The sequence below is a fragment of the Phalacrocorax aristotelis genome, chromosome Z (genome assembly GCF_949628215.1).
Source record: "Phalacrocorax aristotelis chromosome Z, bGulAri2.1, whole genome shotgun sequence".
Lineage (NCBI taxonomy): Eukaryota > Metazoa > Chordata > Aves > Suliformes > Phalacrocoracidae > Phalacrocorax > Phalacrocorax aristotelis.
The window spans coordinates 65,791,313-65,818,747 of NC_134311.1; the positions used below are offsets into that span (position 1 = coordinate 65,791,313).

A 27,435-nucleotide genomic window follows, 5' to 3' on the forward strand; every position below is an offset into this window, starting at 1 on the left:
CGCCCCCCGCCCGCGCCGGGAGACAACAGAGCTGCTGCTGCTGTCGTCGTCGTCGCCGAGCCCCGCGCGCGAACCCACCAGCCGCGCCGACGGCGCCGGCCCCGCCGCGGCACTGACCGACCTTGGGGCGAGGGGGCGGGGCGGAGCGGGGGACGTAACGGGGGACGTAGCGGGCGGGGAGTCCGGCCCGCCAACCCGGAAGGAGTGAGGGGAAGGCGGGAGGTCGGACCGGTAGCGTCACGCGGAGTCCCCGTCCCCAGTCTGGGAGGGGAGTAGGGGAGGGTGGTGCGCGCGCCCGTCACGTGCCGCCGCCGGCTGGCGCTCGTGCCCGCGCCCAGGGCGCCCGCGCGCAGCTGAGGGGCGGCGTTACCCTTCGGTCGCGCGCTGCTTCCTCCGCCCTGCCGTACCGCGGCCCCGGCGAGGGGTCCGTCGAGAGAAGCCGCGGTGTCGCCGTGAGGGCTGAAGCCGTCGCAGCCGCCGGGGCGCCTGCCGGGCACTGGCAGCAGGCGGGCGCGAGCAGCTGCCGGCGCCTTGGTCCCTCAGCCGTGGCGGGCCGGCAGCTGCGGGGGCGCGGAGGCGAAGGTCGAGGCCGCGGAGTGGCGAAGAGACTTCCTGAAACGTGCTTGTTTCGCCTGGAGAAACGCCGCGGCGGGTAGGTGGTACCTTCTTTATTGTTGTCGTTGTTTCTTGAAATGTGTATTATAGTAAAGCAGCGGCGTGGTGTACGTGTTGTGCTTGGAGTGGTGGGTACAGTGCGGGAGGATAACAGGAAAGAGGGGCTCTGGCAACTGCATAGGTAGCGTATGAACGTTATTGAAGAGGCAGTCTACAGAGGACAGCTTGACAAGTTGCCCATTGCCTGTATATATTGTCTTACTTCATACGATGTGTAGTTCCTAGGTATGAGGCTTTTATTTTTAAAGGTACTTGCATCTGTGTAACTATTTGTGCAAAATATGCGTTGCAGGAGGTGTTACGCAGCCTCCAGTCTCACAACGGATGAATTATGACTAGAAGTGACGTTGACCACTGAAAACACGAGTGTCTGAGTAGTTAATAGGACACCCTACTACTAAATGTTCAGGAGACTACAATGCTTTTGAATAAATTTGTAGGGAAGATTTTGTTTAGAGTAACAGCTTATGTGCAAATATACGTGATTTGTGTTTTGAGCTCAGTAACCATTGACTAGTGCAACATCATGCCTCATCAGTATGACAGGGGTCAGTATAATGCCGATTATTAATAATATATTCAGTTTTAAAAGGTAGAACTCGCCCTTTCCATTTAGAAATATGTTGTCAGCATAAAAAGAAAAAAAACATGTAAAAGTGCACGTGTTCTGCCTAGTGACAATGTTGGAGTTTGTGGTTTCTCAGCACTAGGCACTGCAGGTGCGTGCAGTATAGCTTCTGAATTAAGTTGTAGCCAGTTTACTAGCACATACAGGACAAAGCAGGTAACTCCTGCAGTGAGTATTTATAAGTGGTCATAATGGCATTTGGTGAAAGTTTTAATTCAGTTGTTGAAGTGCTTAAGATGTATCTTGTTAGCTTAGCTATGTCAGGTTTTCTGCTATTTGGTGTCAGAGGATTGAAGTAATTGGCAGGACTTCAGCTACTTGGGCCAGAACATTCTAAGCAGAATTTTAGATATTGCCTAAAGGGGTTGACTATTGTAGGTAGTATTGGGGGATTGTAATCTTATTTTTAACTGCCTGAAATATTCTCTTTTATTTTTGTTTTAGGTGTCTACGTTGGGGAGGAGAAATTGGGTTCCCAACCAAACGCAACCACTCTCGTGCAGACTTCAGTAGTGCATCTGTAACGCGAAGATGGATCTGGGATCACATTCCACTCTAAATGGTAAGTAGGTGCCAAACAGTCATTAAATTAAGACAATATAGAACATCATCTAAGTGAAAAGAATTCACATTTATGACCAAAGATGAAAAGCTGTCATTACTGAACCAGACAATCTGAGGCATTTAATTCCTCATTAAAGAATGAAATTTGCTTTCTTGAAAGACTGGCATATTAAAAAGTGATGCCAGTAAATAATGATGATTTTCTTAACGTCTCAGGATCCTGAGACGAGTGATTGAGAATCTCAGCTTCTTTTTTTCACATTAATGTAAGCTTTTCATTCTCTTCCTGGTAAGGTAAAGTCTACAGATGTGACGAGAGGTCACAATATAGACTTTAAAACTTGAGCTGAAAGAAGAACATTGAATATTTTTAATGTAGTTATTTTAGTAGCCAATTTGTGATCTTTAAAGGATTGGTAACACTGCTTAAATCTAGTTTTGATAGTTGTTTACACAAGGGAAGTCTTCCGGTTTTCTGAAGACTCTTCAAAATCTCCTACATTTGCTCTCATTTCAGTTGCAGAGTATAGATCTGTTACTTTACCATTCTTCACCATTCTTCACTTGGAGTAAGTGTTGCCTAGGAACAGTTTTCCCATGAGCCTCATTAACGTAAACTGTGTCACCTTTACGGTCTGGCCAACTTTGTCTCTCACCAAAATCAGTCCAACTTATGCCTTGGGGAGTAGCAAATATTTTACACCCTAACTCCCATTAATAACTAAAAATGGTAAAGTGTAATAATAAACCAAATAGGAACATAAAGTCTAACAGCACCATTTACAATACAATTTGATTTTTTTAAAAACAAGACAGTGCTGATCTGATTTTTTATGATGTTTTGTACATACCTGCATATTTTTTATCCTCTCATGAGAGATGAGCAGAGTCTGACCCAACACCACACAGGCCTTTGACTTTGGCTGCCTAAGGAGCCGCTGGCGAGGTCAGCACAGGCCAGGCTGTTCAGGGAGGCAAAATACGAACATCACCAGCAGGATCTGCTGACATGTGTGCTGGGCGCCCCAGATCTCACTTACCTTCCTCATCTTGAAAACAGATTTGGTTGGGAATTCACAAAGCAAGTAGAGCAAGACTCTGGCCTGAAACAGAACCAAAATTGATTCATTAAATTGTGAATGGGCATGCAAATTGAACCATTCGCAGTTAACGCAGTAATATTAGCAAAATGCATTACATGGACAGTCTCCTTCAGTTCGTTCTTGTTGGCAGGGAAGGTTTAAAAAATTAAATTGGAAGACCCTGTGTTCTGACGTAATGCCTAAATTATGCATGAAAATACATTATTCTGAACAAACATATTTACATTCAATAGCCCTAATAGTGCAATAATATCATCACACTGGAGACTTAACTTTGTTGCCTTATGTTTAGAATTTAGCCAGCAGCTTTCCCACACAAACCCCTTCCTTGTGGAAACAGCTGTATATGCAGTGTAGCATGATGAACCTGTAGCTACAGGTCCCCACCGAGTGTAGCTGCAACCTAGGGTCACCTCACGCTGTTCGCTGCTGTAGGGAAGCAATTACGTTTCCGAGCTTGCATGGCGCCCGAGGACGGTGTGACTCGGCCCGGTCCCGGACCCGGCTGCTGACACAGCCCAGCCCAGGGCGGGCCTGTTGCTGGAAGGCAATCCCGTGCGGGGGCCGGGTGTGCTGACTCATGAGTTCTGAGTACGTCGGGTTGGCCACGCCATCCGAAACCCGGGCGAGAGCCTCCAGCCCGCGGCCGCCGAGAGGCCTTGCCGCCGCCGGCGGCTCCCGCAGACAGGGCGGGCCGGGACCCACCGCCACCCCCGCTCCCGCCGGCGGCTCCGCGGCGGGGTTGCTATGACGACGGGCGGGGCCGAGCGGCTAGGGGGCGCTGTCAGCCGCGCTGGGCCGCCACTACCGTGGCTCTTCGTGTGGGGGTGAAACTGAAAGTGAAGGGCCCGGGCCGCCGCCAGGCGGGACCGGTCTGCCCCGCGCCGCCCGGCTCCTCCCGCCGGGTGCCCCGCCCGGCGCCGGCTCCCTCCCATGAGCGTTTGAGCCGCCCTGGCATCAGCATGTCGGAGAGTTTCGACCGCGCTCCGGGTGCCGGCCGGGGCCGGGGCAAGGGCCGGGGCCGAGGAGGCGCTGTTCCCGTCAGCGGGGCCCGCCTCGGGGGCACCGGTTCTCACAGCTTGGGCTCGGCCGAGGAGCAACAGCACCAAACGGGCGGCTTCTTCCCGCAGCAGGAGCCATTGCGGCCTCCGAAGACGGCGCCGCTGGGCACCGGAATCGCAGGTACGGGCCGCCGCGCGGCGGCCCCCTACCTATCTCTCCGGGGGCCCAGCAGTCTGAAAGGTGTCGGGAGTAAGCCCCCTGCCGTGCGCCCCTTGTCTGTCTGCGCCGCTCTGCTCCTCCTTCGCTCGTCGCTCCCAATCCCCCGCTCCCCCTCGCCGTCCCACCGAAACGGGAGCCATGGGGCTTCCCCCCGCCTCCGGCCTGGCCACGGGGTCGCGTCCTTTTCCCCACGCCCGCGCCCGGAGGCAGGAAGGTCAGCGCGGCCGGGGCTCCGCGCCTGCCTGGCTCCTCGGCGCTGCGCGGAGATGAGCCGCCTAGGAGCACCTGCTCGTTTCCTTAGAGGAGTGGTCACCTTTCTGGGTTATGGGCGCAGGTGAAGGTGTGACGTTGTATTGCAGCCGCTTGCAACACTTCCCTGTCCGCCCCCCCCCCCCCCCCCCTTTTCTGTGCTCTCGCATCTGTGTGTGCGTTTTATCCGTCTGCTAATCTGACCACAGATGGTCTCGGCATTACCCTTATTGAAGAACTCTAGCCTAAAGGTTTACCAAAAAATAAAATCAACCCAGCAGTAACACAAAGTATTGGGTTTTTGGTTAGCTTTTTCAGGTAGGTATCAGGTTCTGGTTTCAATAAACTTAGGAGCTAATCTAGAAAGATACATGTGGAAAATGTTGTCAATATGATTTTAAAAACACCATTTCATTGGATTTCTTTGGCAAATGCTGAAAAAGAACAACAATAGCTAAGTGTCTTTGAGGATTATGTTAAAAATTAGTGTTGTTAAAAATTAGTGATGTCTTCCATTTATTGATGTTCAAAATCTTGCATTTGTATCTGAAATCTATGAAAAACAAGATGAGCAAGCATAGCATAAGAAGATTTACTAGTTTGTCAGGTCAGCTCATTTAAAAAAATATGTTTTCATGGGAGAGGAGAGAGCTGTTTTCCTTTTCTCTTTTTTTGGGTCACCTTCACATGAACATCGTGTTTACTTTTTGTCATGTAGAAGGACATTTAGAATTTGCTAAAGTGAAAACTTTATCCATATTTAAGAAAAACAAAAACAATATATTTGAAATAAACTTGAAAGTATATTTGTAGTAGAAGTATATTTAAAGTCCAAAAAAGTATATGTTCTGCGCACATTCTGTGTGAATACATACTAGTTCAGCGATTTCTAAGAAAAGCTGTTAACAAAAACTTTTCAGAACAACTGCAACAGACGGGAATTCCATCTGGATCACAAGATAAAGTTTCAGTTCCTGATTCCAGACCAGAAATGGCTGAACCTCAGGTGGCTGTGGTTCCTGTGGTAACATCAAAGCTGTCAGTTAAAGCACCTGAGTTTTATCCGTCAGGATACAGCCAGAGCTTCAATCAAAACTTTGCAGTGAGTGTTTATCTTCTCCTCTTAGTATATGCCAATTTACTTATTTCAAATTAACAGTGTTTTCTTGAGCTCTTGTACACCAGGTAACTTCAGTGTTGCATTTGCTGAAGAGATTCCAAAAATTCTCATGGTAATCTCCAGAACCACAGTCAGAATATTAAGTGATAATGGGTAAATATTATGGTGTATGTGAGCACCTTTATTGTGGGATATTTTGCTAACGTCTGCTGCAGATAAGCCCATTCTTTGTTGATTGTACCAAGCGTTGATTACACCTGACATTGGATCACAGTAAACTGTCTTTTTGGCAACTGCCTCGGTTTTAGTTACATCTACGCTGCATTTTAATCAAAGGCTTAGCTGCACTTATATGCAGATTTCACAGTTTTTTGAACCAAGTATGGGAGAAAGTTTGAACTTTAGCTTTTCTGAGCACAGGCTTTACCTTTCCTAAATTTACTGTGCCACGGGTATGACTGGTCGTGACTGCCTAACCCAATATACCATCATGTGTCTTTTAATTCCTTTAGTGATATTGTATCACCAAAGGGCAAGAAAATGGGGTTAGGCTCATTCCTAGCAGTTACCCACCCACATACCTAATGAGAAATATATTTGCAGCTAGGCTGAGGGTGATCTCAGATCAATATTGTAGGTGCATCTTTTAGTAAAAGTTGGTACTTATTTTCTACTCCATTCTCTTCCATGTTACTGCCTCAGTAATTCTCCTCCAGGGAAGATCTTTGTCAATTCTTGGAATATGCTTCTGTTTTGCAAGCAGCCAAACTCTTGTGCTATATGTAAATAGGTGGGAACTATTACTTTTACAAAAACAATCAAGTGATAAAAAACAGTTATACTAAAACAAACAGATTTTGAATAACTTACAGAAATATACTTTACTTGAATGCTAAATGAGGTAGTTTGTGTTTTGAAGTCTTTTCCTCACTGGTAAAATTTATGTTACCTTAAAGTTACCAGCTTTGCAAGCTTACCAAATAGAATTCCTGTCCTGGATAATAGAAGCCCATAGTCAATATACAACTGTTAACAAAATGCCAAATCAAACATGCTTCAGTGAATGGATAATCTAGGGGGAAAATAACTACTTTGCCCCAGTACATGTTACATGTTTTCTGTAAACAAAGGATTTCAGTTTCAAGACCAAAAAAAAGGCATTTGGAATGGCATACGTAATGCATACTTACAATTACGAAGTTTTGAGGCCAGCAATGTTGCCTTTCAGTTGTGTTGCAAAAAACACACAAACGTATGTGAGTTCTGGTTGCTATATTGTAGGAATATGCTGTGAATGTGACTCGTGTATTAAGAAAAATACCTCTTTCTAAACTAGCAAAACCTAGAACATTTATTTAGGAGTATGTTGCAGGGACCTTAATCTAATCAGAATATACTAGGCATAGAATAGTGGTGTGTCAGACTTTAGACCTTCACTATTACAAGTTTGGTTGTTTGTGGGTTTGGTTTTTTTCATTTTAATGACTGAATTAATTTAATAAATTGGGCTCACTTGCAATAAAAATAAGAAATTTAGTACACACTACTATTACACAGATTTTGACCATGAGCTTTAAAATTTGAATCAAAACAAAGTTTTGAGAAACTTCTGTTTTTCTGAGTTAAAATTAGTACTTTTTAGCTTTCATTTATAATGTTCCCCAGAATTTTTAGGTCTGAAAACTCACATTTCTCTTAAAATATACAGTGGTTTTCCTATTAAGCCTTTATTTTAGAAGTAAAATGCAGATTTCTTGTTTGATAGTACATTATTGTAATTACTGTATGTGTCCATATAACATTTGATTGTTAGATTAGTTAATTTCCAGTTCTGATACTCAAAGCTATCGGTTATCTATGAAGATAGTTTAAGGGGTACAGCGTACAAGGCATACTAGAATTTTCAGAAAAATTTTACCAGCACTTTGGGGAAGAAAGACATCCATGGAATTCTCTGTTTGCGGACAGCTGTCCATCCCATGTGAAGCTGTGGATGTCTGCAGTAAAACTGGTGACTAGATTTGGGTTTGGATTGCCAGTAGGAAGTGTTAGACTTGCTGCCTGGCACAGGTGTATGATAATAATATGGCTCCATCAGAAGGGCGTAGTCGTGTTCTCACTTCATAGTTTTAGGACTGAAATTTGTGTTCTCTTAGATGTAGTCTTTCTCCCCACACTTTTTTTTTTCTTTTTTTAACCTTCAATTAATTTCCAGCCGGAGGCTCAGCAGCCTCAGCATTGGTTTTCTACGTTTAGCCAAGCATGAGGGTGCCACTCAACCTCATATCACATGGATAGGTCATTTCATATATGCAACAGTCTTTGTACTTAAGTTTGTAATAACTTTAATGTAAACTTGTTGTATGTATATAATCTGAAGGGAAAAAAAGCTTGTTCCTAAGAATTCTGAAGAGAAATCAAATCAATGACAATGATAAATTATCAGTGACTAAGTTCCTAAGTGGAACTGTTGTCAATACTTACTTGGTATTGGAAAGTGGTAATTAGCACATATACGGAAACAGAGCCCAAGAGCAGGTTTGGTCCATGGATCTTTTGTACAGGCTGTTTATCACTATCATTATGTAATTCAGAGGAGTTTTAGTACCTGTTTAGCCTTTTTGTCATTGTATCTTTAAACTCATGACCTGACTCTTAACCAGAAGAGAGGCAAATCTATAATCTTTAAATCAATGACTCTTGTGAATAATGCAGGATCCCATCCTATAGCTATCAAACAAAAAGAAGGATTAGACAGTGTTGGCTTGACTGAGAAATCATCTAAATTAATGGAAAATTGCTAGTTGACTTTCATGGCTTTGAATCATGAATTTGTAATGGATGTGTAAACCTGTAGCCTCCTGTTAGCAGACTGCTGTTTAAAAATAATGCAGAGGAGTTTGCTTCATTTTCCTTTAGTTGATACAGTATGTGGTGCTGTCTTCTCTGTTAAATCTTAAAATCTGCCAATGAGAAATGCAAGAGGTTAACATCTAGAAGTTACTGGGCTAAATTTTTTAGTTTTTTAAGTATTAAGTGTTACTAATTTAGCAATATATAACTTTATTATAATGTTTGAATTACACATTTCTCTCTTCCATTTGTTCTGTTCCCTGGCATAGTTACTAAAACTTAGACTGCCTTTGGAGTTGCATATTTAGGACAGGCAGATGAACGTGGTACAGAGTTTAGCCTCTTAATTACAATATGGGAAGAGGGGTATGAATACAGAGATACCAGTATACCAAATGGTATTGTGGCCCCTTCCAAAACAAAGACATTGTCCTCCAAGCAAGATTGAATTTGTATCAGGTGAGTATGAGAGGAAGATACCTTCATCTCTGCTGAATGAGGATCTCATAACAACCTGATGGCTATCGGAAAGAGCAGCTTCTTTTACTAGCTACAGCAATTGCATCCCTGCAACCTCTCTGGCTGGAGAGTTTTCAAACAGGTTGTTTGGAGAGGTGTTAGTTCAGCTGTATGTGATTAAGCCGCTGTTGTTGCATGCAATGATGTCATAGTTCTGTTTTAAGTTTATGGTACAGAACTTTTACCGGGCTATTTGAAATTGCCTAGTAAAAGTTGATTTCCTTTAAAGAAGTAGAACATTTGACAAGTTACACATAGGCTTGTTAGTCTTTATTCTTTGCCTTTACAAGCTCAAAACCATTAGACTCATAGAATACTTTAAGTTGGAAAGGACCTCCGAGGTTCCTCTGCTCCAGTCCCCAACCTAAGGCAAAACCAACTCTGATGAGGGTGTTGAAGGCTTAATCCTTATGAGTAGTAACAATTTGCCACCGTTTCCTTAAACCTATATTTGTTTTCCTATTTCTGATGGGCAACATTAAGTAACTTTGTCTTTAGTATTTTTCACTGGGCAAATATTCTATTTAATTAAACATCAGGGGAATTCTTTCTAGTTTTTCTTCTGTTATACTGATATGTCCCCCGTTAGCTTTAGTTGTATACCCTTCCTTGAAGAATTTTGGAAAAGCTGCTTTTTTCCCCACACATGCTTCACAGGTCATGAAAGTAATGTCAGTACTTGGTTTTCAGCAAGAAATTTTTCTCCACAGTTCATATCCAGATAAAAATCTTTCACAGATCCATGTTGCTTCACACTATAGAAGAGACTGAGGCATTCTGAAGACAGAAAGTAAATTACATCCCCTCATTAAGGGAGGGGTGGTAGTTAGAGGGTGAATATAATTATAAAACTTATCAATGTATTTATGTCCATGAGGTAAAGAAAAAGTGTTTTATCATTTTTAGCTCAATTTTTCATTATAGTAGATATATTTTAAACCTTTATCATGTTGAATAGTAGATCAGTTGAGAATTCTGATATTCTGTATGCTACCCCTACATCTTGAATTGTTAATTATAGGTCATTTCTTTAGCAGTCCCTCTCTCTTCAGGCTCCTGTTTGCACTTCTGAAATCTATATGAGATGCTTTTCACAATCTTTTGCATGTGACAAAGTTAATTATTTGTACTGTGTTGTTACCTAGTGACGTCACAACGTATGCTGCTTCCTTTGCTATTTCCCTCATATACTAGCATTATAGTAATCCAGAATGGTATTGACTTTAGATACTGTTACACACCTTAATTTCTGAATGAACAAAATTAGCAGCCTTCTGTTCCATCAGTGGGAGCATAAACATCAATAAAGTGGTATTGTGCTAGCTCATCCTTCCTTCAGGGAGCAGGTGTGTTTACTATCTGGTTTTTAACCTCAGTAGCTGCAAATTAATGCAATACTGTTTGAATAGTTTAACTTCATGCTTTGTAATCTCTCCTCCATTGTCAAGAGATGCAAATTTGCTGACTTGAAAAGATCAATTTTCCTGGCTATATGTTCTACTTGCGTAGCCCTTCTGCATATTTTTGAGAGCTATAGATTATGTGTCATCCCAAAATACTTTGTTTCAAATTCTCTATTGTTCTTCCTTCTACAGTTCATATATCTGCAGCACAGTTTGTGTGCACATCAGGAATGGGTGTTGAGCCTCAATTAGGTAGTTTTGTTCTTAACAGATATACTTACTATTTATTAGTTAATCTTGTGCCCAACTTGGCAAACTGATTTCTTTTTAATCTGTCTTCTGATGTGTTTTGCTGGGAGACCCTACTCTCTATAAAAATGTTACCTAGTTCTTAAGATGATAGGACTGCTGGAGCTTTCTGATACATTTTGGTCTATGCTCTCTAAAGATGTTGAAGTGAACTGTTTAACAAAGGTCACTATCGAGTATGCGGAGACTCAATACTAGGGACTGTATGGTTACTTCCAGAGATAGTAAGTGTAACAACATTATTTTAAGTTCCTTTTAAATAGTTGGTATATTCTTTCACTGCTGTAGGATTCTTCCTTTGAAGATAGATATGAAGGCTATTTGACTTTGGCAGAATATGTGCAAGACTTCCTAAATCACCTCACCGAGCAACCAGGTTGTTTCGAAACTGAGATAGAGCTGTTTGCCGAAACACTGAACAGCTGGGTCACTGCAGATGAAGCTTTACAAGATCTTGTTGAACTCATCTATCAGCAGGTAGCCTGTGTATTCTGTCTTAAACATGGATATTATGCCTCTGTTACCTGGTGTCCGCTATATGCATACCAGTATTTTTTATTATGTGATTTTATCTATGTAGTATTCTAATGGTTTGCATTTTTCTTTTCAGACTGAAATGTACGGGGAAAGATTTTGCTCAATAAACTGAAACGGTAGCTCAAGTGTGGGATACCTGGATGGCTGATAAATTTCCCCAATTTTCTGTTCCCTTTGTTGTGTATTTGGGTCTCCCGGGTCACATGCTAGAGTTGAAATTACAAGACTTAATTAAAGGAGTTACATTTGAATTGTTGTATTTTTAGAGGAGAGATTGAAGAAACTCTTAAGCCATGTCAGAGTTACACATTTTTATTCTATCCTTCCCTTCATAGCACTTAGATACTTTTAATTTCTTTGTATTTAAAAAAATTAAATCTATACCTACTGTACTCACCACCCTTTATTGACAGGCTTACTTCTTCATTTGGAATACACCTGTTTCAGAACAGCATAATTGGAGGAAAGGAAAGCTCGTTTAATGGTAACTAGGTCCAGTCCCACTGATGTCCATGGAAATCAGGACAGAGACCTTGAGCTGAACTCTGTACTAATTGGGGGAGCCATTGGAAAGAACAGCTTAATCTGTGTTGCTTAGCAAATGAGCTGCTGTTACTGTCTTTTGGGCTTGCTGCAGAGAATGAAGTCACTCTTGTGCTTGCAATTTATTACATTGGGTGTCTCTCACTTTCCTGGGTTGGTTGCTTTCAAATTCTATCTCGAAGAATGCAAACTCGTACTTACCTTCTTAAGTGCAGACACTCGCAGAATATTTTAAGCTGTGGTATGTAGAAACTGCATGACTGCTTGGTCATTGTCCAGAACTCTAGTCTTAAGTTTCTTATTATCATGCGGAAACAGTGCCCATTTATTTCAGAACAGCTTAGGCATTAAGATTACCTGTGCAGTGTTTCACAGCATCATTTTCCCATCCTTTATTTGAACATATGGAGGATAGTTCAAATAAGTTTAACATTTTCCATGTACCTTTATTGGAAGAAAAAAAGAGGAATTTATCCCATTTTTAACTTCATTTATGTTAAATACATTGACTCTCATTTAATGTATGTCTCTAATGTTGCCTCTCTCCCCATTTAAAAACAAGTCCAGTGTTAGGGTTAGCTGTGCCTTCCTCATCTGAGAAGCATTGAGTGTTATCAGTCTGAAATTACATGAAAAATAAAAAGTTAGTACAAAAAAAACTGTGCTGGTATCCAAGCATCCTATTTTAGTTTTGCTGTATGTCAGGATAGGATAGTGTTTGAGTGTAAGTCAGCTGTCCTTATTATTATTCTGTCTTGAGCAGAGGGTCAAGTATTTGTGTTTCCTGGCTTATCACAAAACAATTAAAATTGCTGAAGTGTATTTATCTGCTTCAGTGATATGAATTTAACCCAACTGAGCGGACTTACAGATGCTAGATTTGTGAAGGAAAAAGGCTAAAATGAAGGAAACCCAAATCCTGTACAGTCTTCCCTTCATCTGTGTCAGGTATCTTAGTCTGTCTATAAGGATTAATTACATACTTCCCCCTGTTCTTCCTAATCCATTTATGTCTCTGGACAGAGTGAAGTGCCAGGTCTCTTGTTTCCCAAAAGTTGAACACACTGCCTTCAAAGCTTAAGAATCTTGACTATTGTACAGTTAGGATCATTCCTGTTACAGCAGCTAAAATTACTGAAGATATGCATTGGTAAACTAGCCTTCATGCTTAGATTATGGCTTATTTTTATCAGAGGTAAACTGGGATTCCCAGCAGCAATAATTCAGGGAGGATGATATTGCACTGTAATGATTGGTTTTTAAGAAGATGTAAGGTGGCTTTTTTGGTCTCTGTGTGCTATGCCAGGTCATAATACCTAAAATTTAACTGTTCCAGTATTTAATGCAACCAGAAATACAGACCAACTTGTTGAATCAAAGCACCAAAAAGCTTGTTAGCTATTTCACATGTGTCTTACTGGAAACTAAATTCTCTTTGACTATCTTAATTACTTAAACTTGTTTATCTTCCAAAGACACTTCAGTTTTTTCCAGCAAGTTTATGCACATAGTCCCGTTACAGTGAGTACATCTTTTTCTCTGCCTGTAGAAGGTAACTAGCTCTAATGTATTGGCATGATACTTGCAGCATGCTTTTCTTCAAACATAATAGAAGCAGAAGCACTGTTCTGTGCTGACAGATGATCAAGATGTAAAAGGAATGTTCAAAGATGATAAAGCCATAGGAGAAGTTTAATTAATTCTTAGTATCCCTGTTTTCTTTTTGGCAAAGCTGATGGAGTTACTTACACCAGAACTTCTTTTCACTGAAGCTGTATCTGAGAAATAATCTCAAATTCAAGTGTTTTTAGAAGAAAGTTCAAAACAAGTGAACAGTAGTAAATTGCCAGAATAAGGGGATGTTCTGTGTTAAATTCTATGACAGGTTGAATGTAGACACTGTTGAATTCCCAATTACTTTTTTCCCCTCTTGAAAAGTATCAGATTTAAAGCAATATATTTTTCAGACAGCGTGTAACTCATGTTGTGGAATTTCATTGCTACCACCTGCTTTTTAAATGACAAAAATGTAAATGTTCAACAGTAAAAGGACTTCTTTTAGAAAAGAGGACCCATTAAGAGCTATTAACTGTAATGATACAGTTTTAACACTGAATCAGGAGTTTGCTATTCTACAGATTGCTGGAGCACACACAGGAGAAAATATTACTCTTTACTTGCCATGTTCTTGTACTCTTTCCCAGGGCATTCACTATTGCCAAAAATAGATTGTGGGATAAATAGCTCTTGGACTGAATGAAGGCAACTTTTTAAAATTTTGTTTTAGTGTACTCATTGCTCTTTGAGAGAGTGTATGTCTTTGAAAAACTGTCCTAATGTCCGCTGTTGATCTTTTTGTATAAACAGTTTGTAAGTGACTTTCAGAGACACTTTGGTTGTAGGTCACAATGGAGAAGTAGAGTTGAGGGCACATGGTATAATGGTGGTTGTTTTCATAAAGCCACAAAATCACAGTGTAATGAACTTTCACGTGCTGAAATGCATGTAGCAAAGTATTCATGAGATGCAAAATTAACATGACAAATAGTAAATATTATGCTCTTCTGTTGTCTAATCAACTGTTGTTAAACATAGTTTTCAAAAAAGCTTTTAAAGATGTTTCCGGATAGCCTAATCATAAGCTTTGAGTAACTTATTTTTCCGCTTTTATTTTGGAAGGCCACATCTGTCCCAAATTTTTCCTACATGGGAGCACGGTTGTGTAACTATCTATCTCACCATCTAACCATTAGTCCACAAAGTGGGAACTTCCGACAGTTGTTACTTCAAAGGTCAGTATCAGCATGTCGTGTTAAGCCTGTTACTTTCTCAGGTAACATGTCTTCCTACTTGTTATGTAATTTAACGTTGTGTGTGAGGAGTTATATATTTAAATTAGAAGCTTACATTGAGGATTACTAAAGCACAAGTACATAGCGGATATTGGATACATATGTTTTAAATATGAAAATAGGTGTCCATTTGGTGTTGTGTAAGCTCTTTTGAACTGAGTATCTTAGACTGATCCCAAATTAGAGGGTAGATTTGAAAGCTTGTCAACCCTAAAAGTATACTGAATGCACATACATGTACCGTTCTTGCCCTTTGACTCTTGCAAGGACTAATTTATTGTGGTTTTTTCTTCAATTATTTTCCCAGCTGGAGTCGCTCTGTAAGGTTTATTCATTGATCGGCTAACTGACTTTATATCTATGAAGTAGATGCATAAAATCCAGAAGGATAAATTTCTTCAATTTTCACTTAATATGAGTTCTGGGGGCTTAGGGTTTAATAATGATTAGACTTTGTAGTTGACAAAAATGTGGCATTTTTTAAACGGTTATATTACCTTTTAAATCTTATTGCATGATATTTGAAGGAGTACTATACTTTAATACTTCAGAATTCTTCAGAAATTAGCCTTTATTTCTTTGTGGACTTCTGGCTTTCTAAGCTTCAGGCTTGCTTCTTACTTGAAAAGTTTCACTTAGTCTGCCTGTGTTTAGGCACAAGAGCATGATAAACTTTGACAGCAATGCATTCTGGTGATCTTTTTAACAGGAGTGGTACCTTATGGAGAAGCTGAAAATATTTTTTTTTTCCCCTGTGCCAAAGCAAATGAGCCTTTTTGCCTTCAAAATTACTACTTTTATCTTCTGGGTGTTTTAATTATGTTTGTTACTTGAACATGAAGGAAATCCCTGTTAATGTTGGATTATCTGGTTCCTGGTTTTTAAAGCCAAGCCAATAAATAACATTAATTTTAGCACCCTGAAGCCATGAACCTAAAGTTGCTTATGTTTTTATTGCTAATATGGGTGGAATTGGGCGTGGGGTAGACAATGGAACAATATCACCACAGAAAGCTCCTCTTTTGTTTCTCAGCCCAAGTTTCTACCTTAAAGTTTCTATTTCAGCTTCTTAGATTTTTCAGTTTCACTGGTGTTTCTTAATCCATTACATTACCATTGAGAATACATTAGAAATTGTCAGGCTTTCCTTTTATCTCAAATAACTTTAATTCTGTTTCTAAAGTGCTATGTAAACTTGTATATTTTTGGCGCACAGTTGTTGAATACTAGAAAAATTGTCTCACTATCATGTTATCTTAATCCTCTGTATCTGTATTTACATCTAAATTATAGAATCATAGACTCATAGAATGGTTTGGGCAGGGACAGCTTCTAGGGACCCCAGATCAGGTTGCTGAAAGCCCCATCCAACTTGGCCTTGAACGCTTCCAGGGAGGGACATCCACAACTCTCTGGGCAACCTCTTCCAGTGCCTCACCACCCTCACAGTAAAGAACTACTTCCTAATATTTAATCTAAATCTACATCTACCCTCTTTCAGTTTAAAGCCATCATCCCTCATGCTTTCACTACATGCCCTTGTAAAAAGTCCCTCCCCAGCTTTCTTGTAGGCCCCCTTTAAGTATTTTAAGGTTCTTCTCCGGGCTAAACAACCCCAAATCTCTCAGCCTGTCCTCACAGGATGGCTGTTCCATCCCTCTGATAATCCTTGTGGCCTTCCTCTGGACCCATTCCAAACAGGCCCATGACTTTCCTGTGCTGAGGGCTCCAGAGCTGGACGCAGCCCTCCAGATCAGGTCCCACCAGAGCAGAGCAGAGCAGAGGGGCAGAATGACCTCCCTCAACCTGCCACCCATGCTTCTTTTAATGCAGCCCAGGGTGCGATTGGCTTTCTGGGCTGCTAGCACTCGTTGCCAGCTCATACTCAGTTTTTCATCCACCAGTATCCCAAGTCCTTCTCTGCCAGGCTGCTCTTAATCCACTCATCCCCCAGCCTGCATCCCGCGTTTGGGATTGCCCTGAACCAGGTACAGGACCTTACACGTGGCCTTGTTGAACTTCGAGGTTTGCATGGGCGCACCTCTCTAGCCACTGTCTCTTAAAATGGTGAGATGAAGAATTTATCAAGTAAATGTAAAGGCATCTAAGACAGCGTGGGCATCAGCCTGAAAAGGGGAAGACTGTCTTTCAGAGTATATTGCCTCTAATTCTGTGGACATTTACTGCCTGTGTTAAACTTCCTGGACTCATATTCTAATATATAAACTCTGTAACTGTTTTCATTTTTACATGTTATGATTTGCTGTGTTTTATTTTGCTGTCTCAGACATCTCCATGCTTGAAACGTAATCATGTTTTGTAATCATATGTATTCATCTCAAAGGACACAAATCCATGGTGTCTTTGTGAAGTCCTCATTTCCTTCACAAATCATTCTTTTCAGCATTCAGCATTTAACATTTTGAATGCAGTTCATAAGTTCTTAGCATTCTGTTAAATAACTAGCATGGTGTATATGTTGGGATGTGTACAGATGATATGATTTTGCTTTAATGTTTCAGGTGTCGAACAGAGTATGAAAACAGAGATGAAGCTACCAAAGGTGATGAGAGTACTCAAAAACAATTTCATGCCTTTGTGCTTTTCTTAGCTGAACTTTACCTTAACCTAGAGGTAAGAAGAAAGTTGCATGTCGGATTTTTTTTTGTGGGTTTTTTTGTGTTGTGTTTAGGTAAACACTGAAAAGGAATATAATTTGAGGTGTTTCTATGAAGGTAGAGGGGAATAAAGTAAAAAAACTTTAGAACAGTTTATAATGTGTGTCCAAGAGATAAACAAAAAAAAGGTCAGACCATTAGAAGTGTATCAAAATAGAAATAAAAAATCCTAAGAATTCTTAAAAAGAACCTATCATAAACCAGCTTTGGAATGAAGCTTTTGGTATTTTTTTTTTTGACTGGCAAAACCCCCAGATGACTACACTTAACAAACACAGGAAATGTTACAACCTAGCGGAAGCAGATTAGTATCAATAACTCATGTAATTCAGTATCCAGCCTCTAATATGAGCTATTATCAAACCGTTCAAGGAAGATGTGGAAATCCTCAAAATGAGCAGACCTTTAAAGATGTTTCTGCTGAAGTCCTTGATTTATGAATGAAGCATGGAATCTTGTATTTAGATTGGCTTTTTGTACCTGTGATATGTACAAAACGGTGTCCATACACATAAAACTTCATTGACTCTTATAACTGAGTTCAGGAAGTTCACTAACAGCTATCGTGTACTTCAATAATCCAGTCAAAAATGTATTTTCAATGGTCTGATTTAAAGCAAACAGTATAGAAATGTTCTGCTGGCATGAGGAAGGCAAATAATTCTCTGACACTTCCATTTCTGTTCACAAGTGGACCATGAAATCTGCTTTTCACTTGGTAGAAGTGAAAAGGAAGACTTGTGAAGAGTTTGGGGGAGGGAGGGTTTTCCAGTTGTGTGGAGTATACCATTTATTTTTAAAGCATTTTCTATAACTTTTTAAATAGATGGAGTGCCTCCTAGAAGTAAGCCACTACAGCTGTAGAGAATAAATAATGTAGTATGGGAAAGAATCACAGAATTGCAGAATCATTAAGGTTGGAAAAGATCTCTAGGATCATCAAGTCCAACCATCAAACCAACACCACCATGCCTCCTAAACCATGTCCTAAAGGGCCACATCTGCACGTTTTTTGAACACCTCCAGGGATGGTGACTCAACCCTGGACTTCCCTGGGCAACCTGTTCCAATGCTTGATAACCCTTTCACTGAAGAAATTTTTTCTAATATTTCAACCTCCCCTGGCACAACTTGAGGCCATTTCCTCTCGTACTATCACAGGTTACTTGAGAGAAGAGCCTAACACCCATCTCACTGCAACCTCCTTTCAGGTCATTGTAGAGAGCGATAAGGTTTCCCCTCAGCTTCCTCCTCTCCAGGCTAAACAACCCCAGCTCCCTCAGCCGCTCCTCATAAGAGTTGTTCTCCAGACCCTTCACCAGCTTCGTTGCCCTTCTCTGGACACGCTCCAGCACCTCAATGTCCTTCTTGTACTGAGGGGCCCAAAACTGAACACAGCATTCATGGTGCAGCCCGGCCAGTGCCAAGTACAGGGGCATCATCACCTCCGCACTCCTGCTGGCCACACTATTCCTGATACACTCAATTCCCTCATCCGCATAATTGATAAAGACATTAAACAGGACTGAGCCCAAAACTGAGCCCTGGGGAACACCACTTGTGACCAGACACCAAATGGATCTGACTTTGTTCACCACAACTCTCTGGCCTCAGCCATCCAGCCAGTTTTTAACCCAAGAGGGAATACACCTGTCCAAGCCATGAGCTGCCAGCTTCTCTAGGAGGATGCTGCGGGAGACAGTATCAAAGGCTTTGCTAAAGGCTAGGTAGACAACATCCACAGCCTTTCCCTCATGCACTAGGCGGGTCACCTGGGCATAGAAGGAGATCAGGTTGGTCAGGCACGACCTGCCTTTCATGAAGCCGTGCTGCCAGGGCCTGATCCCCTGGTTGTCCTGCACATGCCTGGTGAGTGCACTCAAGATGTATCACTCCATAATCTTCCCCTGTACCCAGGTAAGGGTGACTGCCTTGTAATTCCCTGGATCCTCCTTCTGGCCCTCCTTGCAGATGGGCATCATATTGACAAGCTTCCAGTTGTCTGGGACCTCCCTTATTAACCAGGACTGCTGATAAATGGAGTGTCTTGGCAAGTTCCTCTACCAGCTCCCTTAGTACTCTCAGGTGGATCCCATCCGCCCCATAGACTTGTGAATGTCATACAGCATCAAGAGAGGAAATGTGGCTAAATTAATTTCTAAACTTAAGTCTTTTAAATGTTTCTATACATATACATATATTTTGCAGATTAAAGGAACAAAGGGACAGGTAACACGAGCAGAAATTCTTCAAGAAGGCCTTCGGGAATTACTAAACGCGCTTTTCTCTAATCCTGTGGATGGTAATTTGATATGCGCAGTCAGACTGCTGAAGGTGAGACAGTAGTTTCAAAAAACAAAAAAAAGAATTATTTTTTAATCTTCCTGTCTTTGGGAGCAGTGGGTCTGCATCATTACCACTGCAGAAATACATATATTTCTCTTTCATGATGAAAACAAACCTCTCTGCTCTTAAATTTTACTTTTTCCTAAAAAAATATTACTCTCTCTGCCGGGAGTAATTTGTACCTTCACTAGCCATGGTTGTAGCTGGGAAAACAGAGTTTATTTTGGGGATGAAGGTTAAAAACTAAACAGTATTTTTCTGGAGTTTTGTTTCTGGTTTTTGTGGTTGGTCGATCTGTTTTTTCTCCTTCTTCCCCCTTCCTCCGACTCCACTATTTTTAAGTCTCTTCTATCCTGAATACCAATTCTGGCAGCTTCTTTTGGTATGATAGATAGGAATAGGGAAGAGAGGTTTTACACCTTCCAATTTAAACCCTTCGTTTGAAGTTTGGATGTTTAAGCAGGTTGCTTCACAGCAAGTGTGAGGTTGCGTTCAATGAGCGCATTCACTCCTGTGCTCAGTCCTTACATTGGCAGTGCTTCCCTGAGGCAGGGCCACCGAAGGACCTTTCAAAGAGGCGGTACACAAATCAGGAAGCTTTCCGGTGCTGCTGCTTTTTATCATTGTTCTCCAAAGAAGATGGAGGTCTCACTATTTCTGTGGATATTCTTGGAATATTTATTTGGCTTCTCCGCATCCATTCTGAAATAAAAGACAGTGATATAAATTAGTTTATGACACATTTTCAAATCTAAAAGGTGTTACAGAACAGAGATTTCTTTCTTGTCTAAGTGTTTTCTGATGTCTTACAGAACCTACAAATGTTGGAGTATATCTGTAGCTAGATTTGGCTACCTTATGAAACCTTGGGTTTACTACCTAAGCAATAAAAATAGTCTCCTGTTGTCTTTTCCATTTAATATAGCAACAGATTCAGGTTTTTCACCTGTTTTCTTTGGAATATGTTTATTTTTAAATTAAACCTTCTTGGTGCTATTATCTAATTGTCTAGGATCAAGGCAGGACCGCAGTAGAAAACTGGGAATACCAAACAAGTGCTAAGATGCTTGCTTTTATCTTTGCGTTTTATTCCTTTGTATTAGCAGGTCCCCTTCCAAGCATTTTGGATCATGTAATGTTTATGCTGAGCAGATCAGAAATTGGTATGAATGTTGATCATAGTGGCAAACTAATTTTTTCTGATGGAACTCCTACTGTGCAATTATTGGACAATGAAGTACCTATTCTTAACACAAAAGGCTTTCATCCACAGCAGTTCTAGACTGTCTGCTGCTAAAGCTCTCTCAGCAGCAGCTTCAGCCTCACAGATTTTATGTACTAAAATTCAGGCTGGCTTGGACAGATAATTCTTGGGTCCTCGTATATACTCAGGTGAAATTCTCTGGCGTGCCTGATGCTGGCTGAGTTCACTGAAGTTTATTGAACTATTTGTTAATGCTCAGCTAAGCTGGTGGCGTCATCTGCAAAAATAAGGTCTCTCCTTATAGCTTGTGTTTAAATCAAGTAAGATCTGGCAAATGTGCCTGAAAAGTTGTTTCAAAATCGTATTTCAAGACTGAAAGGGGAGTAGTGGCTGTGAACTTCTAGCTAACATAAACATTGGATGTAGAGCTATCATACCATCTGTAGTCTAAAATAAACTATTTCCAATGCCTATTAATCTGTTTAGCAAAAAGGTGCAGGTAACTGGGAGCCTCAGGTCTCAGGTAGTCACACAATCCATCTAAACGTTATGAATTGTTACAGAATGTCTTCTGTTGACAGTTTATTAAAGTTCTGTATTTTTCTTTAAGAAAAATACTGATCTTTTGTCTTTAGTTGGCAGGCTCAGTTTTAGAAGATGCCTGGAAAGAAAAAGGAAAGAATGATATGGAAGAAGTGATTCAGAGAATTGAAAATGTTGTGTTGGATGCAAACTGTAGCAGGTGAGAAGACAAATGAAGAGTGAACATGTCCAAAACATTATCTCAAAAACTTCTCTTTGTGAAAAAGTGATATTTGGGTCACTTCCCATGTAACAAAAAAAAAAAACCAACCACTTCATATTTCAGCTGTGGGGATTTGGGGGGTTTTTAGTTTTTTTTCATTTTTGTGTTTTATCTTTTAACAGAAATGCATGTTCCACTCTAATGATTTTTTTAAAACCTTTTAGGTCTTGCAATCTTCCATAAGTGCTTTAAAATCTAAGAGCATGTATATATACAAAGAAACAGTAGTGGCGGTATCTCATAGTTTATACTTTTAAGTCTGAATTTAAGAGCGTTAAATGCATACAAATATATTAAATATATACAAATCACTATAAATGTAAAGGCGAAACGGAATGTGTTTTGTGGGGTTTTTGGGGTTGGTTGTTTTTTTCTGGAGTGCATACCTTTTTGGCAGGGTCTTACTGTAGTCTGGAAAAAATGAGTGGTTGGCTAACATATTCAGTTTCTCAATTTGCAATCAACTGCATGCATGAGGCTATCTGATTCTGGTGTACTTTATCCTCAGCTTCTTGCAAACTTACTAAAAACCTGTAGAGGGTTCAGACATTGTGATCTGATCTCTTGCCATATGGAGGGAGGCCAACAGGTTAGTCCTAGGTGGTTGGTTGTAACTGAGCTGCCCCCAGGGAGGAACCAGAGAAAATGGATAGGGGAAGCCAAAGCTTTAAATAAAACAGGAGCACAAACTTACTTTAATAGAGAAAACAACTGGACATTTTATTTATTTATTAATTCCTTAATGAGATTCTTCTCCATGGACTTGCTTGAAAGAGGAAAGCAATGTCTCTTATTTTAGGGATGAAATAGGTGGTGGTATCTAAGGTATTGGAGACATTACTTCTCACTGTTGACTGCAAAATTTCCGTGATTGAGAGGGAGCATAAATTAGGTGATTAAAATACAATTTGAAGATCATATCCCTATTTTTCCCAGTACTGTCCTTTTATCAGAAAAGCATTTGTTCCTCAACTAGTGCTACACGTTTAGTATCTTGATAAAAACTATAGCAATTTATGATTCATATGGGCTCCTTTTTTTACCACAGAGGAAGTGGAGAGGTTGAGTATCTCATAATTGAGACATAAAGCATCTAGACTTGCGGGAGAAAAAAAAGAAATCTGTTTGCAAACTGGACAACATTTTATCCTTTTTAGAGCTTTTGGGGGGGGGGATTTAACTGCCCAGTGTTTGCAAGGTGAGAGAAGCCCAATTTCTGGCTTAGCACAAAACATTCTAACTCCTGTAGTGCTTCCTTTTATTTCAGAGATGTGAAACATATGCTTCTGAAACTAGTAGAACTGCGATCAAGTAACTGGGGTAGAGTTTATGGAACTTCTCCATATACAGAAGCTACCCCTGAAAATGACCCAAACTATTTTATGGTAAGAATGTATGCACACTTCAGTTCCTTAACTTAATGGGAATTTGATTCATAGACAATCTCATTCCTGAAAACTACACACAGCTGTCTTTCTGAATGCATATAACTTTCTGTATAACTTTATTCTTAGAATGAGCCGACATTTTACACTTCTGATGGTGTTCCTTTCACTGCAGCAGATCCAGGTACGTTACAAGCTTAGTATCCAACTTTTACAAGTTGTAATTAAGTTTATGTCCTGTTGAAGTACATGAGAAGTTGTTCTTCGAACATCTGAAAGTCACACAACTTAAAAGACAAAATTCTGTGTGAATTCTTGGCTTTGTGTAACACATGCCTCATTCTGCATTAAAAGAAGGTAAATGTTTGAAATGGATAATATGTATTTGAGTTCATATAGTTCAAAAGAATTTGTGCCATAGGCTTCAGCAATTGGTCCCTCCAGGAAGCCAGAAATCTTCAAGTCTTTGTTTGTTTGTCCATTGTTAGTAGCAAAAGGGTTTGTTTCTTCCTTGGTTTTCTGTCATCTGAGCACAGTGTGATATCATTTGAGGTAAAGGTATCTGTGACTACCTCTACAGTTCTCTGGGAAGATAGGTATCATTCTTAGAGGTGAATTGATGTCCTGAGAAAGCACTTTAGCAGGAGTTATTGCTAGAACAGGTTTCATGCCATTTATGGTTTCATTAAATAGGCCATTTTCAAACTGTACAGATATATATTATAATTTAGAGGGCTAGTCTTATATATTACTGTCTCATTTTTACTTGGCCAGATTACCAAGAAAAATATCAAGAGCTGCTTGAAAGAGAGGATTTTTTTCCAGATTATGAAGAAAACGGAACAGATCTGTCAGGACCTGGAGATCCGTATGTTTTCTTTTTGAATGATTATTTTTTTTAATACTAGTTATTTTTACTACAGACTTAGGAATCCAATCCTGACAAACTGAAACTAAATAATATTATTTAGCTCTACATTGGAAGTTATGTATTTGTTTGGGTGTAAGTTGGTTTGTAATCAGAAGTTTGAAATAAATTTTATGTTTATCCATCTGAGTAGGGTAATTAAATTTCAGATACTTATGCACATGTACAAACATACTCTCTTCTGCATTTAAAAAATACTAATTTGCAAGCAAAATGAAGCACCAGACCGTTGAGTGTAGGCAGGGAGGCACCCTGAATTCATTTAACTGATGCACATATACATCCCACCTAAAGACGATTACAAAATGTCCAGAGTCTTTCAAAGGGAGGAGGTTGTTAAGTTTCTCTCCTCAGGATAAGTAGTATTCCCTCAGTTAAAAGACTATTCAGTATTCTTGTAGAACAAGAAAAGCAACCTAATGGCAAAGAGGGAAACAAGAGATGGGAACATAGTCTGACTTTCTGACAACAGTTTATAAGAATTTAATAGGAAACCAGTAAAAGAAACATGGTCTAAAATAACTTGCTCTGAGCTTTGTACTCACCTGGTTGAAAGAGGACTTTCAGATCATGATTTGATAACCAAGAACATTTTCAGTGTTGTGTTTATGTGTGATAAGAGTGCTGGCTGATATTTTTGTTAGTAAATTAGAAAACTTCTAGACAGAGCCTAGCCAAGGAGAGAGGCAAGAACTTGATGTCATCAGAAATCAACAAGCTCATACTGAGGGGAAAAAAGACCCATGTGAACCTCTGTGCATAGAAGAACAAATTACATGCAAAATGGAGACAGACAGCAGTTAAAAACACAGCAAATTTGAAGAGTTATGTGGAACAGTGAGTCAACCTTCATGCAAGATGACTGTGGAACCTTCTTTGTTGAAGGCTTAATAAAAGCTTAGACAAATATTTGCTAATCCTCTGTGTGCTATTTCTCATGACTGACATCAGGGAGAAGGGTTCTGTGTTGAGTCCCTTCTCAAGTCTACACTTCTACAAGAAAGAAGGAACAAATAAATACATAGACTGCTTCAATGCAAAATGCTGAAGAAGAAATACTTCCCTTATAAGTTTCTGTGGCACTTCCTGTGGTTTTGTGTGAAACACAACATTTATGGCCTCTGTGTAGATGGGATGTTCTGATTCCCTTGTTTGGAACTGAGGCAAGGAAGATAATAAACTGAGCACCTGAAATGAATGCACAGTTTTTGAGAGTCAATAGCTGCGGCCTTTTTTTTTGTTTGTTTAAGGCTGTTTAGAATTACGTACGCTATGATGTTAAAAGTACAACTCCATTGCCTTAGTTCATGGTGATGAAAACTCCAGTTGGACCTAGAGAAAACAAGGAACATTCCAGTTACTTCCCAATAACAGTGGGGAGAAAGAATGCTGAAGTGATGCCCATAACTTCCCATCTTTATTTTGAAACTGTGGTCTCCACTCTGTGCAATACTTAGTATCATTAATGGGATCGACTCTTTTCTGTGACCTAAATAAGACAGATCTTTTCCAAAAGACTGGTTACTATATAATAGAAGGTGACATAGTGCAGGTGCAATAGGGAGGTGAATTAAGGTTGCCTTCTTTCATATATCAATAAATAGGAATGCAGGATTTCTATAGAAATATATTCTTTGACTAGTGTGTGACCAAGACAGTTGATGCAGTATTTGAACTAGAATGTTCATAAAAATTTTTCTAGTATCATGCTAATTGTATTTTTTGCAAGTAGATAAGTACAGATGCATTATTAAATTTTGGAAAGCTTGGATTGCATTATTGCATTTTCTGTCATCTCAGGAACCATTTCTGTCCTTTAAACTGTGGACAGTATAAGATTATCTAAAATTATGACAAATACTGTAGCTATTTGTACGTATCTGTGTTGCTTTGAGCTTTCTGTTTATTTGTTTTCCTGGTACCCATGATTTTTTCCTCTTCATCCTCTTGAAGAAATGGCATAGTTATCTGCTATTAATAAAGCTCTGTTTTATTCTTGAAATATACATAAATGTTTCTGAAAGTCTGTATGTAAACTTAACATCTGTGGTGACTTTTTTTTTTTAGGTATTTTGATGACATTGATGATGAGATGGATCCAGAAATTGAAGAAGCATATGAAAAGTTCTGTCTAGAATCAGAACATAAGAGAAAACAGTGACATGTTGCACATTAATGTTAGTTTATTAAGCCTGTTTAGGTATGGTTAGAATACAGGGGAACACAAAACATTTGTACCAAAATAAGGAACTTGAGTTTCTCCAAGTACTAAAGTTGTATAATTTTCATTTTGTTTAACGGAATCTGCCAAAAATTGTAAACTTATGCCCTGTAACTTAAAATGTGTATATATCATAGTTTATTTTATGTACAGGTATATGAACAATGTTTTGGCTGCAGTAAAAAATAAATTATCATAATTGAAATTAAAATTTAATGGGGAACTGTCCCATAAAATTGCCCTAAAGGGAGAAAGGGGAAGAATAACTTGATCTAAAATAAACTGCTTGCTTGCTTGTTTCAGTAGATACTGGGATTTACTTATCCTTTTTACCACATACAAGTTATTTGGTGGTACTTTTTTTTTTTTCCTAAGGAGAGTATGATCCAAATACAGCTTTCTTTTTTTTTCTGTAGATCCCAATCATGAGAAGTGGTTTGTGAAAGTTTTATTTTATTTCCTTTTTCTTTCTTTTCCAAAACCCATATGGGTGAGGTCAGACTTTTTTCCTGGAATAAACATGTTATATGTTGACATGTGAAAAAGCAAGCAGTATTTTGGAAGTCAAGTGCTTTCAAAGTCTTTGATTCAGATAAGCCTATCTTCAACTTCTACAAGCAAGAACTATCCTGTAATTTGTTGTGTTCTTCAAGAATATAAGAATATGGTTATGTTTTAACCCATACTTCTCAAGACTATGCGCAGTGCTCAATATCTTTTTTTGCCTTTTTTTTCCCTGTTAATGTATCTAACATGTCTAACCTTCTGGCAACTCTTGTGACTTTCTCCATTCTTCTAATTTTATGTAGTTTGATTTCATTTTATAGTTGGAGTAAATTCATCTAGTTCGTAAACGTTAACATTCTGAAGCCAACTGCTCTTTTCTGACCCATATAATCATGTTAGTTTTCCTAGGATACTCCAGTGTTGTTGTTGCCAAACTCAGTTGTATGGTTTTCTGTTCTCTGTTACTGGTTAGACTGAGTAGAACTCCTTACCAAAAACAAATGGAAATACTTCCCAGAAGTTAGCTACTGTAAAGAACACATTTTGTAAATATGCATGTAAATAATTCTGTTAATATTTCACTGTTATTTGTTTGGTTAAATAACTTGTGCATCTGCTAATAGAGTGAGCACTGACTGTTTTCTGGGTGTTTATTTAACATGCTTATTTAGGTTGGATTTTTGGAAAATAAAATTTAACTAGCTTTGTTTCTTTTCGTATAATTTCACTACCTTGTGTTTTTGCTTTTTTGGTCCTTCTGCTACTCCCCTTCACCTAATACTTCT

General features: G+C 39.7%; 2 protein-coding genes and 1 long non-coding RNA gene across 6 annotated transcripts in view; 1 reads left to right on the forward strand and 2 right to left on the reverse strand.

Annotated features, from left to right (window-relative positions):
• Positions 1-190, reverse strand: part of NNT (nicotinamide nucleotide transhydrogenase) — a 47,813-nt gene extending 47,623 nt beyond the window's left edge. The window contains exon 1 of the mRNA XM_075079173.1: positions 79-190. The gene's annotated coding sequence lies outside the window, so the exon portion shown is untranslated. The remainder of the gene's footprint in view (positions 1-78) is intronic.
• On the forward strand, positions 188-27,377 carry LOC142050506 (polyadenylate-binding protein-interacting protein 1-like). 4 transcript variants are annotated; one of them, XM_075079176.1, is made up of 12 exons: positions 188-652; positions 1,748-1,865; positions 5,361-5,542; positions 10,933-11,121; positions 14,404-14,516; positions 17,099-17,210; positions 19,463-19,588; positions 21,440-21,546; positions 22,877-22,994; positions 23,124-23,178; positions 23,769-23,862; positions 25,990-27,377. In XM_075079176.1, the coding sequence occupies exons 2-12, from the start codon at positions 1,835-1,837 to the stop codon at positions 26,081-26,083; spliced, it is 1,221 nt and encodes a 406-aa protein (XP_074935277.1). In that variant the 5' UTR covers positions 188-652; positions 1,748-1,834; the 3' UTR covers positions 26,084-27,377. The 4 variants fall into 4 exon arrangements, with proteins under 4 accessions (XP_074935277.1, XP_074935276.1, XP_074935279.1 ...); XM_075079175.1 differs by lacking the exon at positions 188-652 and adding an exon at positions 4,101-4,152 and having other exon boundaries at positions 1,815-1,865; XM_075079178.1 differs by lacking the exons at positions 188-652; positions 1,748-1,865 and adding an exon at positions 3,592-4,152.
• On the reverse strand, positions 2,742-4,267 carry LOC142050507 (uncharacterized). Its single transcript, XR_012658048.1, has 3 exons — positions 4,182-4,267; positions 2,908-2,970; positions 2,742-2,829 (listed from the first exon to the last, which is right to left on the reverse strand). It is a non-coding gene; the product is annotated as an uncharacterized LOC142050507 (long non-coding RNA).
• Positions 27,378-27,435: the final 58 nt, after the last annotated feature.

Coding starts and splice junctions, on each gene's coding strand:
- LOC142050506 (XM_075079178.1), top strand. CDS start 3,933: ATGTCGGAGAGTTTCGACCGCGCTCCGGGTGCCGGCCGGGGCCGGGGC. Junction 17,211..19,462: donor AACTTTACCTTAACCTAGAG/GTAAGAAGAAAG, acceptor TATATTTTGCAG/ATTAAAGGAACAAAGGGACA. Junction 19,589..21,439: donor GCGCAGTCAGACTGCTGAAG/GTGAGACAGTAG, acceptor TTTTGTCTTTAG/TTGGCAGGCTCAGTTTTAGA.